Source organism: Odocoileus virginianus, chromosome 2 (genome assembly GCF_023699985.2).
Source record: "Odocoileus virginianus isolate 20LAN1187 ecotype Illinois chromosome 2, Ovbor_1.2, whole genome shotgun sequence".
Taxonomy (NCBI): Eukaryota; Metazoa; Chordata; class Mammalia; order Artiodactyla; family Cervidae; genus Odocoileus; species Odocoileus virginianus.
This window is the reverse complement of record NC_069675.1, coordinates 9602483-9619840: the sequence shown is the minus strand read 5'-3', so window position 1 is coordinate 9619840 and position 17358 is coordinate 9602483. Positions and strand designations below refer to the sequence as shown.

General features: G+C 45.1%; 1 protein-coding gene across 3 annotated transcripts in view; it reads left to right on the top strand.

The window, feature by feature from the left end:
- Positions 1-17358, top strand: part of HK2 (hexokinase 2) — a 69874-nt gene that overhangs the window by 22666 nt on the left and 29850 nt on the right. For 2 of the 3 annotated variants that reach the window (XM_070475811.1, XM_070475810.1), the window contains one exon: positions 2958-3120. In XM_070475811.1, coding sequence (XP_070331912.1) covers positions 2958-3120 — 163 coding nt within the window. Of the gene's footprint in view, positions 1-1035; positions 1219-2957; positions 3121-17358 lie in introns of those variants that run through there. The other variant, XM_070475812.1, reaches the window with a different exon arrangement.

Genomic DNA, 17358 nt, shown 5'->3' with positions numbered 1-17358 from the left:
GGGGGATGACTGGTTCAGAAGATGGCCTTTTAGTGGGTGTGGCCAGCCCGAATGTACTGAAGTGCCGTTTGAGCCCCTGTTGTTCAGGGGCATTCATCTAGTAGAGTGGACAAGAGCACAGTGGGCTGCCCATCCAGTCCTGGCTTAATCTTTTGCATCTGTGTGATTTTGGGCATGTTGCCTTCCCCTTTCAGTTGAATGGAGAAAATAACACCTCAAAGGGTTGTTATGAGGATTCAGTGAGTTAATGGGTATAAAACCTTGAGAACAGGTTTTGCTGAAGGGTTTGCTGTTACTACTATTGCCTGTGAGGCTGTACTTGGATGTGGCTTGGCTTTAGCCTTTGTTTGGTCTGGTGGCTGGGACTTGTACATTAGCACTGAGATGTGTTAAGCCCTAATGCAGTGTTCCTAGGCCAAGCTGGGTGTCTCTGGGTCTGAAGCAGGAGGCCTCTGGGGTGATTATAGTTGCTCTGGGCCCAGAGTCTCCTGTGTTTTGCCTCCCACTGTGCCAACAGAAAGAGGACTTGTCTGAGCCTATACGCTTTTTCCTCCTGGGAGCCTCGCGTGTCGCTGTAGGGGAGGCCAAGCTCCTAAGGAATACCCTGGCTCCCCAGTATTGTAGGAAGCCCACATCAGTGACCCTGCTCAGGGCGGGGGGCTAGTGCCCCACAGACCTGAGGTGCCATGAACCTGAAATTAGGAAATAGAGTGGATGATTGAAGTCTTTCTGATTTAGACCAAAGGAGTTAGATGTCTACGGTAGCTCTCTAATAAACGCTGGCAGCAAGGGAACTTGGGGATATCCTTATTTCTGCAAATTTAAAGCTCTCTATGACAAGCCTCGTCCCTCCGCTGGCCGGGGAGGGAGTAGAGACGTGGCTGAGTGGCTTTCACTGCTCTAGGCCTGCTTTGCCCTTTTCCATCCCATCTGAGGATTGTGTCTGCCAGTTTTGTTCTGTTTTAACCACATCACAGTGACGGAGTGGGGTGGGCTGATTAATCACAGTCTCTTCTTTGTCTTGCTTACAGCTTCTGGCAGCATTTTATCCAGTTTCTGATCTTTCAACTTTTGGGACTTTAGAAGAATGATGAAAGATTAGTCGTGGTCAGTATGTTTGAAATGATCTGAGAAGGGCCCATCTCATAATCACTCAGAAGAGAGGGATGGACCCCAAATCCCACAGGGAGTTAGGATGTGGCCTGGAAGAGAGAACATGTGAGTAAGAGGACTGTTTCTCTTGCTCTCTAATTCTGCAACCCCGCCCCGCCCAACCCAAAAGAGGGCAATGGGTCTGTTCTTTCCTTAAAGTATTAAACAACTTTTGCCGTTTCTCTGAAGATCTCAAGCTTCAAAATTTGGTTAAAAAACTTTGGTTTTAACTTAGAACCAAAAAAGTTTGGTTCTAAGAAGATCTGACAAAGAAAAAGTGCTGGAAAATAGAATAGTCTATTAATACTAATGAGCCCATTTGTCTGGGAAAGCTCATTATAAATGTGTATGCTTCTTGATCAGAGTTGTGCAAAGGACAGGTGGGCATTTATTTGTGTTTCCCACAGGAGTAACAGTGGTAGTGGTCATCAGCCAAACCAAGGAATCCTGAAGTTTGGGAGCTGGGAAGAACAGGGTCTCCTCATCCCCCAGTTTGCTGGTGAGGCTGGGAGTACCAGGGCCACCACCCTCATACCTTGAGGGCACAGCTGTAGCTTGGTCCAAGGGTGCCGATTCTACCCCCATCTCCATGGCCAGCAACCCCCCCCTGGCCTGGACATTGCTGCTGAGAACATGGATACTGTGGAAACCTGAGTGCCTCCTTGGATGGATTTCTATCAGATCTTTTTCTGATCGAAGGAAACTGGGAATATCCACAGCCAGATTAGATGAGAGCCTTCAAGAAGCAGACTGTCTGAGGGGGACTCTTGTTGTTTCTCCTTCTCCCAGTGTTAAATCTGGGAAAAGTTCACATAAGTTTATGTTGAGAACAAGATAAATGAAATGACTAGGGAGAGCCGCCTCTGCCTCTGAGGATGGGGGAGGACCTTTGCTTTACCACGTGTATCCAGCCTCTGTCAATGTGTCACGCACTGTGCTAGGCTTCAGGGATGCAAGCGTGAACAAATAGTCATGGTTCTTGCCCTTGGTGCTTATGATTTGGACACTAATGAATATATATATTTCCAAATTGAGGTTGGTGATGTGAAGGGAAAAGTCTGAGTTCAGAGGAAAAAACAGGGAGGCCTGATTGTTTTATTAGGACGATCAGAGAAGGCCTCTGTGCAGAGAGACCTGAAGGATTGGTAAGGGATCTGTAGATGAAGAGCAGAGTGAGGTGCTGTGTGGCTTGTGTGAACAGTCGTACAGGCAGGGAAGGGCAAAGTTGGTGTGTTGGGGGACGGAGCCAAGGCTGGTCTGCACAAGGAGTGCAGAGGCACCTGGTAAGATGAGGAGGAATGGGAGAGGCCAGGCTGTATGGTAGGGCCTTGGAAGGATTTCAGATTTGGTGCCGATGGGAAGTCACAGAAAGGTTTTAAGCATGGGAATAGTATAGACTCTGTCTGGGGATGGAAAATGGATAGCAGAAGTAAAAGTAGAATCAGGGACTCTTAGTCTAGGGAGGAGGTGACGGCTGCTTGGCCTGTGGTGAGGGGCAACAGGGTTGGCACGACTGGCCTTGAGTGCGGAAGACAAGAGATGAGCCTTTCCCCCAGCTGGCCTTTCCCCTGGTCTTCACCATTCTCCAGAAATAAAATTAGACCATTTTTCTAATTTTAATTTTTAGTTAATTTTTTTTTTTTAAGACAAAAACCAGAACAGATTCTGGTTCAATGGTCTTTAATAATAACCTTCTGTACCTAGTAGATTTTACCCTTTTGAGAAGCTGAATGATATTCCATGACATAAATGAATACCATAATTCATTTAGCACATATGTCACTATTCATGTTCCCGTCTTTCAGGTTGACCAGTATCTCTACCACATGCGTCTTTCTGATGAAACCCTTCTGGAGATTGCTAAGCGGTTTCGCAAGGAGATGGAGAAAGGGCTTGGAGCCACCACTCACCCCACGGCTTCAGTGAAAATGCTGCCTACCTTTGTGAGGTCTACTCCGGATGGGACAGGTACTGTACCCACGGGGAGGGGTCTGAGAGCTCCTTTGCCTGGGGGAGACTTGGGTGATTTGCTCAGGGACCCAAAGAACTATATGCATCAGTGACAGTTCTTTGGTTTTAAGCCTCAGAAGCCAACGCTGGCTAATTTAAGCATGTAGGGATTTGAATGGAAGTCTATGGCATGGGATAGAGGGAAGACTGGGAAAGGAGGCAGCGCTGGAAGTCAAGGGAAAAGTAAATCTTTGTCGTTCCTGCTGGGGTACTGCCATCGGCCATTTGATTCCATCCCATGGCTCAGTTTGGGATTTTTATACCTTCACAGAGACTGCATACAGTGAGGGTCATAAACAACAAATATGCTTAAGATGCTTATGGCCATACGCCATGGCAGTCACTCTTGAGCCTACCTAACTGGTACATTCCACAGGCTTGTTGGAGAATCATTGTGGTACAGATTGTTCTAGATTGTTTCTTGAACTCCATGAATAAAGACCACTAGAAATCCAAATAAGCTTGGGATAATGTAAAAGAGACATGATACATAGTAAGGTATGGAAGTCTCTGAAATTGTGACAATTAGAACTTGTCAAGCTTTGTTTTACCCTCTTATTTGGATGCAGTCTATATTTCATGATGCAACTCCCCAAAAGTGATTTAACTGAACTGGAGAAAAGGGTCATGGGGAGACTGAAGTTGGAAGGTGGGTTCCGGCTAGATTCAGAAACCTTTCATGCATACCTGGAACACTGAGTCTTTCTTCAGTAATGTGCACTGGGGAGTAGCTGAAAGTTTTTGAGAGGTGTGAGCAGAGCTGTCTTGGTAACGCACGTTGTCAGCAGCTTGTGTAGATTGTGTGTGTGTGTGGGAGGGTGATGGGTGGTTAGTAGAGCACGGGGCATGGCCCTGGTGGAATGTAGTGGGCAGAGACCAGAGAGAATTCAGAGATCATACCAGGGTGTGGAGCACAACTGTCCCAGCGTGGCAGCATCCTCAGAGAAGGGAATGGAACTAAGTTGTGCCAGCGCTTTCTGCAGACAAACTTGCCACAGTTTGTTTCATTTAATCTTCATGACATCCCTCCATTTTAGAGATCAAGTGTCTCTGGGGCCACGAGGAGTGAAGGGTGTGTGATCGCTACCTGCATATAGAGGGTGAGAGAGCGAGCCCGGAGGCAGCTGCCGGGGGAGTGGAGGAACTAGGAAGTACAGAGCCTGAGCCGCCCGAGAGGAGACAGACCAGGAAGCCGATGGTTGGTGAAGACCCGCATTTGCAGAGACGCTCCCTGGGGTGGGGAAAGTCACAGGATAGGGCTTGTTCATGCACAACGTGCTTTCAGAGTTTCCATCATGTCTGTGTCCCTGAGGCTCACCTTTCTACAGTTCCTAAAAGAAGTATGTGTTTGCTAAAGCCTTGGGTCCCAGCGCTGAGCGTGTGACCTTGCTCAGGACTGCTCTGAGTGAGTGTCTCAGCCTTTCGGAGAGCTCCTTGAGGTGAGGAGCCTCCTCCGGTTCCCATGTATCTCCGTGTGCCCTCTGGAAGGGCACGTTTACTCCACCTGCCACTTCCTCTGACTGGCGGCCACACCCGCTTTTATTGCTTTTATTTGACATTCTGATAAATTTACTAGCTCTTTTAGTCCAGGGACCTTGTCTTTGTCTCAGGCACTAGCACTAAGCAAGTATCCTAAATATTTTCTAAATATATATTATGGGCTAAGGGATTTTTCTGAGCACTTAATGTAGTAATTTATTTACTTTTCACAAAACCCTATAAGATATGTACAAATTTTACCTCTTTTTTTTTTTAAGATGAGGAGTCGGGAGCCTGAATGGTCAGATAATTTGTCTATGGTCACACAGCTAATGAGGAGCTGAGTCAGGATTCAAACTCATAAATGCCAAAGGCTAGGCATCAGGGCTGCTGCACTTGATCCATGATGTGTGTACATGCACGCATGAGCCTGTCCATTCAGCGACAGAGCACACAGCACATGCTCAGTTAAAATTTTTTGAAGCTTAAGGGGAGAGCTAGGTATGGGGCCAACTTTTTCTGTTCTTGTTGCTTTCCTGAGATTGGAGCATGGAGATCTCCCCTTGCCTCTTAGAGTTTGAACCCATTGCTATACTGTGTGGTCACAGATTCTCCCTTGCTAACTGGAGACAGCACCTAACATGTAAAAGGGATACTGTGTATTACGTTAGTCGCTCAGTCATTTCCAACTCTTTGTGACCCAGTGGACTGTAACTCACCAGGCTCCTCTGTCCTTGGAATTCTCCAGGCAAGAATACTGGAGTGGGTTGCCATTCCCTACTCCAGGGAATCTTCCCAACCCAGGGTTTGAACCTGTGTCTCCTGCATTGTAGGCAGATTCTTTACCATCTGAGCCACAAGGGAAGCCCCAGCTGTGTATTGGAATGTTTTATTCACTTAAGCAGGGCAGGTGCCCCCTAGAGGACTGGAGACCAGACTGTAGGAAATGGGGTCCCCAGCCCCATCATTTCTCATTTCCTGAGGTGTTTGTGGGCCAGCTCCTCACCCCAGCTGTCTGAGACTCAGCCTTTTTTCCTTTGTAAAAATGAGAGGTAGATCCAGCAGTTCTGGTCTGTTCAACATGTCCTGGCACTAGTGTGTCCTTGTGCAAAGGTCCTTGAATTACTGTAATGAAGGAAAAACCCGTAATGTTCATCAGCTGGGCACTGGTCAGTTAATGCGGAAAACAGTCCTCTGTAACCCAGCATAAACCATGAGACAGTTTTATCTAAATTCATGGGAAGATCATATATATATGTGTGCAGGTGTGTAAAGCCTCAAGGACATGTATTAAGTTATTGGTAGGGTTTGCCTGGGATGTGAGGTTGGCAGTGACTATATATACGTGTGTATGACAACTCAGCAATTCTACTTCCAACTATACCTTAAACAGATTTCTATATGAATTTGAGGAGACATGTCTGAGAATGTTCATGGCAGTGCTACTTATAATAACAGTGTATTGGGAACCGTTTATAGACTATGTATGATGGGATACTATACAGCATATTACCAAAACAAAAAGTGTATAAATGTGGATACATCTGAAAAAAAACAATGAATGAAAACAGCAGGATATGTACCTCACAGTAGTCGAATGTAATTAAAAAAAATCCCTCCAAGCATTGCTATATGTTGCTCATGCACACATCCTAAAATTGTTAGGGTATAAACTGGAAAATGTGTACCAGATAAATGATAGGCTTGCTTCTGGAAAGAAAGAAAATTGAACTGGGGAGGGGAACATGAGGGATTATAATTGAACGTGGTCAACATCAAGGCTTTGAGTGTTATGTTTTGATAACTGGGGGCTGTGAGTTCTGGAAGGTGGCAGTGAGGACCGCTAACTCTTCAGTCAATAAAACTTGCCGAAGTGAAGATTGTTCTTTGTTATTGGCACGCCAGGGAAGTGCTGAGAGAAGAAATGAGGGAGAGTTGTGTGCCGGACCGCTGCCTTTCTCCAGACATGGTCACGGAGCCTGTGGGGCTTGGCTGATGCACCTGCTTGCTGGTCAAGGCTGCAGTCCAGACACTGCTGCTGATGGTGACTGTGCTTCTCTGCTGCCGAGGGCTAGAAAATGAAGCCGCTCAGTCGTGTCTGACTCTTTGTGACCGCACGGGCGGTAGCCTACCAGGCTCCTCCATCCATGCGATTTTTCCCAGGCAAGGGTACTGGAGTGGGTTGCCAATGCCTTCTCCAGGGGATCTTCCCAGCCCAGGGATTGAACCTGGGTCTCCCGCACTGCAGGCATACCTTACCTTCTGCGGGAAGCCCGCAGAGGGCTAGAGGCCTTGCGCAAGTGGTGCCTGATCCAGGCTAGCCTTCAGCACCCTGATCAGCCCTTTCCCGTGTTACTTTTCTAATCTGGGAAATTAAACCTCAGATCTAAAGCTGTGATCTAGAGGGATGTAGTCAGTGGCTGTCTAACTTTTCTGGACTACTTACTCACAGCAAGAAACTCATACATAGGAATGTTGATAGACAACTGAAATGAGTTTCAGGAATTAATGTTTATTCTTAAATGTGACACAAATCTATTATCTTCCACACTTTAGAACTGTCTGTAGTCAGGACTTAACTGATTTTTTTTTCCAGCTTGCAGTGTGAGAGCCACTATCTTAAATGCTCCTCACCGAGTTTTGTCCTCGTCAGGCCTTTGTAAAATTGGCTGTTTCTTGCCAGGGGTAAGAGGTGGTTTCAGGGCAGTGTGTGGCAAGGGGCAAAGATTAGAATTCTAGGTTTAGAAGAGTGTGAATTCAAGTTGTAGGCTTTTGAGTAGCTCATTTATGCCCCAGCCCTCCGTTTTCTCATTTGTAAAAAGGAGAAGCATCAGAGGGTTGGCTCTCAGAATTAAGGGGGAGTCAGTCACGTAGCTTTCTGTGCGCTGTAAACCCAGTCATATGCAGCGATGGCAGCAAGATGCACACCCAGCACTGATTTTTGTTGCTCAGGGAACAGGTGCGCGGACTCATCCCCATCATGGGTGGTCCTGCATTTCGGATCACAGACCGAGTTCCAGCTTTCGTAAATCAGATCTTAGCTATCTAATGGTAATCAGAGACCTGGTAAGAGAATGTGGGAGAGACTTCAGGAAGTTTCAGGCCATTCATTTATGATGGAGGCCTCCATTACACCCAAGAAAAAAGAACCTCCAAATTATGGTTTGAGTTCTCTGTGAGAAGGAAGGGAATGTCAACAGCCAGAACCCTGTGGTGGCTGACTCGAAAATATCTGTGCTTCATAGGTTGTGTAGACCATGCAGTGCAAAGAAACATAGTTGGGACAGATAAAAGTGAAATATTTATAAATCATCCAAGGATATCTTTGTTGTTGTTCTAGCTGCTAAGTTGTTGTGTCTGACTCTTTCGGAACCCTGTGGATTGTAGTCTGCCCCTGGTGACTCAGTAGTAAAGAATCTGTCTGCCAGTGCAGGAGATGAGGGTTTGATCCCTGGACTGGGAAGACCTCCTGGAGGAAGAAACGGCAACCCACCCCAGTGTTCTTGCCTGGGAAATCCCATGGACAGAGGAGCCTGGCGGGCTACTGTCCATGAGGTCACAAAAGAGTCGGATACAACTTAGCGACTAAACAATAACAAAAATATCTTGCTTGGTGACTGAATTTGGTGTCAGCAGGGTATGTATATGGAAAATGCTCCTGATTTGTTTTTTTTCTCTAAGATAGTTTTAGGAAGTTGAAAGAATAATATTATGAACATCCGTGTACAGACTACCTAGAGTCTACATTTATATTTTAACCAAATCTGTTTTTATCACACTCCTCTATCCTTTTGTCTCTCAGTCTAGCTTGTTTTATTTGAGGCATTGCGAAGTAAATTGTAGAAATCAGTTCATTTCAACCCTAAAACTTCAGCGTGCTCATTATTAACTAGAGGTCAATGTTACCCTTTTATCTTTTGATGTAAAATTTCTTATGAGATGCAAACCTTAAATATCATCTGATGAACTGACAAATACATACACCTATTTAATACAACATCTATCAGGATAGAAAACATTACCATCAGCCCAGAAGTTCCCTGGTGCACTTTCCCAGGCAGCTCCTGTCCCCAACCCCCAGAAGCAGTCCCTGTTTTAAATCCACATGTATTACTAGTTTTTCTTGTTTTAGAACTTCCGTTATATACAATCATACAGTAGTTACTCTTTATAAAAGGCTTCGTTTACCTATCATAATGCAGGCTTTATCCATCTTGTGTATATCAGTAGTTCCTTTTTGGTTGCTAATTCTCTGGTGTGATTGGAATCCTATATGACATGAATTCTATGGACACCTGGGCTGTTTCCAATTTTCCCTTAAGGTGATGAAAGCTACTATAAACATTGTTACATAAGCCTCTGTTTGGAAATATGTTTCCATTTTATTCCTTTTCTTGAGTAAACAATTAAGAGTGGAATTTCTGGGTCATAGGGTTTGGGATGTGTTTTAATTCATAAGAAACTCCCGGACCAAAATGGTTTAAATTTTGGTTTCCAAAGTGGTTAAGCTATTTTATACTCCCAGCAATGCTGTGTGAGAGTTCCACTTGCCCCAGTAATTATTGTCTGTAACTCCCCCTACCTGTTCTGCTTTTGGCAGTGCAGAGTTGAATGGAGAAACTGTTTATTTGTATCTGCCAGGAATCTCACCATCTTGAGCTCGCAGTGGGCAGCCCTAACCTAAGCTTGGCTGTGCATGTGATTGCACAGCCCCAAATACAGCCCGATTGGGACCTACTACATGCCTCAGAGGGATATGGCTTTCGGGGGCAGTTTCATCTTGAGAGGAAATGCAAGAATAACTGATATCATTTAATGATCACCCATGATGTCTGTTTATGTAAACAATCTATTTTACGCTCCATGCAAACTCTGCAAGAGAGATATTCCCAATTTAAAAATAAGACAGCTAAGGCTAAAAGAGGTTGCCAAACTCACCTGAGTCTGTTAGTGACAGAATTGGACTTTAAGCAAAGGTAGTCTTGACTCCAGGGCCACAAGATTCACGCTTACATCGGCTCATGTTGCTGAACAGAAGTTTCTAAAGCAAATCAAATTATTATCTTTTAAAATTGACCGTAAACATGGATTTGCTTTGTACCATTATAATAAGAAGTTCAAAAAAAAAGAAGTTCAAGTAGAACCCAAATAAAAGTCCACAAATGTTCCAGCATTCCAATTAATTATTTGTTAAATAATTTACATTTTTAGCAAATTCTTTTTACCCCAGCACTCCAACTTAGAAACAAGCAATCTTTGTAGTGTGTCTTTATTGCCCTTGTTGTCTTAGCAAGTTTGTTTAGATACAAGCATGTCTTAAGGCAGAGTAGATGAGATGGTTGGATAGCGTCACTGGCTCAATGGACATGAACTTGGGCAAACTCTGGGAGATGGAGGAGGTAGGGAGGCCTGGGGTGCTGCCGTCCATGGAGTTGCAGTTGAATGTGGCTTAGCAAATGAAGAACAACAACAAGGCGGAGTAAGATGAAGGTTTTGCTGTTATTGATCTGTTGATGCTTCCCCACTTACCTGAATTGTGAATTGTTCATTACAGATGAGTATATCTCTACCCTCTGAAAAAGTAAAAGTGTTAGTCGCTCAGTTGTATCTGAATCTTTGCGAATCCGTGGACCGTAACCTGCCAGATTCCTCTGTCCACGGAATCCTTCTCTAATGGATCTTCCCAACCCAGGGATCAAACCTGGGTCTCCTGCGTTGCAGGCAGATTCTTTACCATCTGAGCCACCAGGGAAGCTTCAAAAATACTGGAGTGGGGAGCCATTCCCTTTTCCAAGGGGTCTTCCCGACCCAGGGATCAAACGCAGGTCTTCTGCATGGCAGGCAGATTCTTTACTGTCTAAGCCATCCTCTAGCTAGACTTAATTCCCTCCAGAGCAGGGAATGATGATGATGATGAAGAAACTAGACTTAGATTAGGCAACTAACCTAAGTTGCATAGTGAGCAAATTGAAGCATTGGGATTTGAACCCAGCCAGCTGTGTTTCAATGCCTGGGCCGTTAGGCATATCGCTAGTGCTGCATTTGTGTTTATCTGCCCCCACCATTGCTAGCACAATGCATCCATTCTTGTGTTAGTAACTTAGGCCTAGCTATTCAGTTCATTTAATAGAGTCCCCACTGAGTCTGGTCCTCTATGGGGCAGCTGTGTGCTGAACTACCTTGTATCCCATCTCTGAAGAGTGAAAGTTATCCTGGTGACATAAGGCTTGAACAGATGAAATGATTATTCAATGATATGGGGTCACATAATGTAAGCACATGTTGTGATAAAGAGAGACTAGACTGCGATAGGGTACATGGAAGCTGGCACGGAACCCTGTCAGGGGCTCTTATCTTGGTTACTCAGCATTGTATCAACAGCTGTGTAGTAAAGACATGGATCAATAGCTTTCATACATGCAGCTTAATAAGTGGATTTATATGGTACCTACAATATAAAATGAAGATTGTATTGATTAGCCTCCATATAGTCATATAATCATATAACTGGAGTTTATTAAACATTTACATGTGCCAGGCATCGTGCCAAACACCTTACGCCTTCATTGCACTGATCCTTGACCAAAAACTATGTGTGTCTGTTTGTCATTATCCCCGTGTCCTAGGGAGAGATGGGGAGGTGCTGGCTAGATAGGATATTATTACTGTCCCTTTTTAACAGATGATGAAATCCCAATGTCAGATTTCTAATAATTTGCCCAAATATATGGCTAATAATATGGCTAAATGTTAAAATGGGATTTGAACCCAGGTTGGCCTGCCTGAAAACCTTTACACATTCAGTGCCTACAAATTATTGTAGCAACCATATTTGAATCCTTTGAAGAGTGGCTTCACATCTTTGGAACTAGTATAACAGCTCTGAGTTTCTTAAGAAACATTTCCTGAGTATAAAAGTACCAGAGTGGTGCTTTCTATTGATGTTTTGGCAGTTCTGGGGGGCACTTAAAAAGTGTTATGTGCTCCAGGCCCTTTAATTGGAGTAGGGGCCAATTATGTTTCTCTATTTGTACATTTTTGCATTTAGCATCCTGTTGGTGTGCTATAATGAAGTATCTGAAATCTTGGAACTTAAAAAGAGACTGCCAGATGTGGTAATGACTGTGGTGTTTCCAGGTATGTAGGAAATATGTGCCTTGAAATGTTTGTCTGGCAAAGTTAGTTTTGCTGGCTTACATACCCAAGACCTGGAGGTTTTTAGTTGTCATCTCAATTGGAGTCCATGCCATACATTCTTAGAGCAGTCTGTCACGGCACCATGCCACCTTCTAGGATCCTCAGAGCTCTGGGAACACTGCATCGAAGCTACTTATTTAAAGAGAGCTTCTGGAGCTTGTGGTTCTGAAGAAGACGATTTAGTCATCTGAGGAAGCCCTAGGGTCGGGAGGTGGGCCCAGTTTTTCAGCCTTAACAAGGCTGGGCATTGCCACTTCTGAACACAGTTGCCTTTGACTAAAGGGTACTGCTACTTAAAAATTCAGAACAAAACCAGACCTGTTCTATTTGCAAATCACCCTTTATGCACTGGTTGGCACACTGCTCTGAGCTCCCTATGGGAGGGGCAGGTGGTGATCTATTTTAATCAGTGGCAAGTACCTAGTGATTGAAAATAAACCATTGGGAAATCCAGCTGGCTCTCATCCCTCACAAATTACGTGGACATTGGGAGTGGGTGACTTGAACAATGCAGGAGTTATGGCCTGCTCAAAACATTACTGATGTCCTATCAGCCATGATGATGGTGAGTATCACGTTCAGGCCGTTAGTTACTCAGATGCTGTTTTAGTCCTCTTCAGCCTTTCCCTGGGTTGGGTGAGTTCCCAGGAGAAATTGAAATCCCTTTATCTTGCTGACCTTATGTATTTGATAAGAACCTCACTGAAAGTGGGGTTTCCCTGGTGGCTGAGATGGTAAAGAATCTGTCTGCAATGCAGGAGACCTGGGTTTGATCCCTGAAGTCAGGAACAGCCCCTGCAGAAGGAAATGGTAACCCACTCCAGTATTCTTGTCTAGGAAATCCAATGGACAGAAGAGCCTAGTGGGTTACAGTCCGTGGCGTCACGAAGAGTCGGACATGACTGAGTGACTGACAATCGCTGAAAGTGGGCACAGTGGTAGTTCAGGATGGGACATGAGTCAGCAAACAAACTCTGCCAGAAGGAACAACTTGAATCTTCAACCACTGGGCAGTTTGATGGAGGGTGGCGAGACCTGATACTCTATTGCTAGTTCCCTTTTTTTTCTTTTTTTAAATTTATTGATTTGTCCACATCAGGTCTCAATTGCGTCGTGCTGTGGCACATGGACTCACTAGTTGTGGCCCTCGGGCTTCAGTGATTGTGGCATTCAGGCTTCCCAGCTGCAGTGCTCGGGCTCTGGAGTGCACGGGCTTAGTTGCCCCATGGCATGTGGGATCTTAGTTCCCTGACTAGGGATCGAACCTGTACCCCCTGCATTGCAGGGCAGATTCAACTGCTGGCCAGGGTTCAGGAACAGGGAAGCCTGGCCCGTTCCTCTTCACTGTGAGTTATTTTCTTCTGTTAGAGGGTTGTTACCCCTTCTTTTGTCTGTTTTCAGAGGGACATGTTCTTAATTAGGAGGTCCTTCATCAGAGAGGGCTTGGGGAGTGTCCAATAAGTTGGGAACAGGGGTTTGGTATAATTGTGTGAGACAGCACCAGTTTGCGGCTAGCAAAAACACCTGCCTCAGAAAGCTTTAGTAGGTCCTGGGTTCCTGTGAGGACAAGGGCGTGTCACTTCTTGCCAGTGGATGTCTGTCCGCCACTTCCCACTCAATTTTGAGATCATTAGGCCCGGAGGGATGGGCCAAGTTACTGATAGAGATAAGGGTGTTTTTGCTTTTTTTCCCAACACTTTATGGCTTATTTGCTTCCATCCTAGACTCTGCGTCAGGTAATCCTCAGCTTCAAGGAAACAGCACCATGAGAAATATGGGTGAGGCACATAGGGGATGGCATGGGTGTTGGGGTCAGATGAACTTGGGGTCAAATCCAGCAGGCCTTTACCCCGGAACGATCTTAGCCAAGTGACTCAACGTCTGAGTCACACTCTCCCTTCCTTCGCCACCCTAGCCAGCTCAGAGCCTCTGGGTTTTATGCTCTTGACATTGATAATGAAGAATCCCACCCTCCCATCCCTTCCCACCCGCCGCTTTTTTGGCCGCACCACACAGCTGGTGGGATCTTAGTTCTCCATCCAGGGATGGAACCCAGGCCCTCAGCAGCGAAAACTAGAGTCCTAACTACGGGGTCACCAGGGGAGCCCCAATAATGAATAATTCCTTATTTGAGGATTTATAATTTTCTCATGAGCAGCCTCCTTGCTCACTACAATAGAAAACTTTGCTGGACAACTAGACCTGAATTTAAACCTTGGTTTTAGTTTTTCTTGACTTGAGCCTTAGTTTTCTTATCTGGAAATGGAGGTCATTGATGATTAATGAGATTATGTTTATAAACATCATTTAACATGATAATTTCTATTAAAAATATCTACATGTTGGGCCTTAAATTAACTTGAATTAACTCCACACCTGCCTCTGTCTTTTCATTGTTTTATTACCACAATAATTCAGATGCAAGTAGGGAAGTCCGAGCTGTGTCCCAGAGACCAGAGATGAAGGGAAGGTTCTGGGCTCCAGTTTTTCGAAAAAGTCACATAAGAAAGTATAAGATGAATTTGATCTTTCAAATAAACCTATAGTGAAACCTCGCTTCTTTGATTTTTTTGTAGTGGTGGTGACACCACTTAGAAGTAACTGGAGAGAGAGACTTATAAAGGAGAGTGAATGCAGACATCCAACTGGAAAAAAAAATTGCAGATATACAACCAATAAAACTATTCTTTTTAATAAACAAAGAGCTCTTTTATGTTATTAATAAAATAAAGAATATATATGTTTAAAAGGCAAGACATGTAAGTGGAAATTCATGGAAAAAAGAATTTACACTGCCAGTCAGTAATTCAAAATGTCTAACCTACACAAAGGAAGGAAATGAAGTTTAAAAAATGAGGTGCCTCTCTGACCAAGAGGTTGGCAAAGATTAATTGTACGTGACATAGGACACTGGTGATGGTGAAACCCATTTGTTGGATTATCTGGAAAGAATTTTTAGGAAGAAAATTTGATAATATCTTTGGTTTTCCTGGTGGCTCAGATGGTAAAGAATCTGCCTGCAATACAGGAGACCCAGGTTCGATCCCTGGGTTGGGAAGATCCTCTGGAGAAGGAAATGGCCACCCATGCTATTATTCTTGCGTGGGAAATCCCACGGACAGAAAAGCCTGATGGGCTACTGTCCATGGGGTCACAAAGAGTCAGACACGGCTAAGTGACTAACACACTTGGTGGTTAAAAACATAAATCCTTAGAACCAGCCATTCAAATCCTTTTCACAGAATGTGTCAGCCAACAGTCTTGTCTGTTTTTTAAATAATTTTATTTATTTCTTTATTGTTGACTGTGCTGGGTCTTTGTTGCTGCGAGAGCTTTCCTCTAGTTGTGGCGAGCGGGGGCTCCTCTCTAGTTGGGGTGGGGGCTTCTCGTTGCGGTGGCTTCTCCTGTTGTGGAGCCCGGGCCCGAGGGCGCGCAGGCTTCAGCAGTTGCAACCTGTGGGCTCCGTAGTCGTGGCTGCCAGGCTTGAGAGCACGGGCTCCGTAGTTGTGGCGCAGGGACTTTGTTGCTCCGTGGCATGCGGGATCTTCCTGGACCAGGGATCAAACCTGTGTCTGCTGCATTGCTGGTCAGATTCTTTACCACTGAGCCACCAGGGAAACCCTGTTTGGTTTGTTGTTGTTGTTTGTTATTTTTAGTATTGATGTATTTGGCTGTGCCGATTCTTACCTGTGGCACATGGGATCTTTCAGTTCTGGCATGTGGGATCTTTAGCTGCAACATGTGGGATCTAGTTCCCTGACCAAGGATGGAACCTGGGCCCCCTGCACTGGGAGCATGAAGTCTTAGCCACTGGACCACCAGGAAAGTCCCTAGTCTTCCCTGTTTTTATAGTATAAATGTATCTAAGGACACTCAGGGCTTCCCAGGTGACTCAGTGGGTAAAGAATCCACCTGCAATGCAGGAGTCATAAGAGACGTGGGTTCAATCCTTGGGAAGATCCCCTGGAGGGGGCTTGGCAGCCCACTCCAGTATTCTTGCCTGGAAAATCCCATGGACAGAGGAGCCTGGTGGGCTCCAGCCCATAGGGTCTCAAAGAGTCAGGCATGAGTGAAATGACTGAGCACACACAAGGACACTCAAGTAACATTAATAATGGTTGCTTTGGGGATGTGGAGAAGAAAAGAGATGTCTGCTTTTCATTTTTTCCCACTTTTGTACTGTTTGAACATTTTATTTTATTTTATTTTTGTTGTTTGAACATTTTAAAAATCAGATGTTAAAATTGTTTTCTAAACATACCAACTTGCTTAACAATAAAATAAATCTTACCTCTGGTCTTAGGATCTTCTTAAATTCTTTGTTTAACAACTGAACCGTCAATGTGCAGATGAAATATGAGATGTTTTCTTAGTCCATTGCCTCATACACCAAATATAATCATTCAGCAGAGTAATCTTGCTGGGCCTCACTGGGTCCTATGCCCTGTGGCTGTGTACTTAAGAAACCAGCTACAGGTTTCTCCTGTAGGTTCTCCTGCCCCAGAGCCTTGCTCTTACCCATCCAGTCTGACTGTCCCAGACCCACAGATACCATCCCGTTTCATACCACATCACATACCCTCTGCCCTGCACTTCTAGGGTGTCCTGGAAGGTAAAGAGTGGTGGTAGGACTTGGGCCGGGAGTAGGATAGGAGTAGGCAAGAATTAGAGGGACTGAGAACTAGGAGAGGAGCTACATGATCAAAGAAGCAACGACAGTGAGGGCAGTAACTGCGTATTGATGATTAACTGGGACCTGTATATTCAGTTTTAATGTGTTCTGTATTTTGTGTAAGCTCATGAGCCCTGGGAAAGTCAGCATTGTGAGCCCTGTTCTGCAGGTGAGGTGACATGCTCAGAGAGTCCCTACAGGTACCGAAGCAGCTGAGCTGGAATTAAGAACAAAGCCTGCTGCTGCTCTGTGTGAGCAGCTCATGCGTGGGGGGGGAGGTGGGCACTAGGGAAGGGGTCCATTGACTGTCTCAAGGGGTCACCTTACAATTTAGCTCCAGGCGTCATGATGCTGGGCCTGTCTCAGAGATATTGGACTCTGGAAGGACTAAAGTCTTCGGCTGTGTTAGTTGTGATTATGCGTGTTTGTGGAGGGGCATCAGGCAGGAGAGATGAAGAGGAATGTCTGATCTGGCGGAGTCTGAAAAGAATGACATTCCTTCTTGGGAATGGAATTATCAGCAGTACTTTATTATTTGTGATTACCGCTCAGTCCATCAGCAAATACTGCAAAACCACCATTCTTGATGGAGCTGTCCCCTCCAGTGGATCCGGCTGGGCTAGCCTTGAATCGTGACCAACCAGGGGCAGCCTCAGCCGCCTCAATCCCCCACAGTCGCCGATTCAGCAGATTCATGTATCCTGGGCTGCAGAATGCTGAGGCAGGCGATTCGTCTTTGATTTTCCTTTTCATCCCCCATGAGAGCCTCACATAGTTTTCCCTACAAACTGGCTGACGTCCCACTACCAGGAGAGGCTCAGAACTGGTATGCCTGGAAAAGTCCCCCA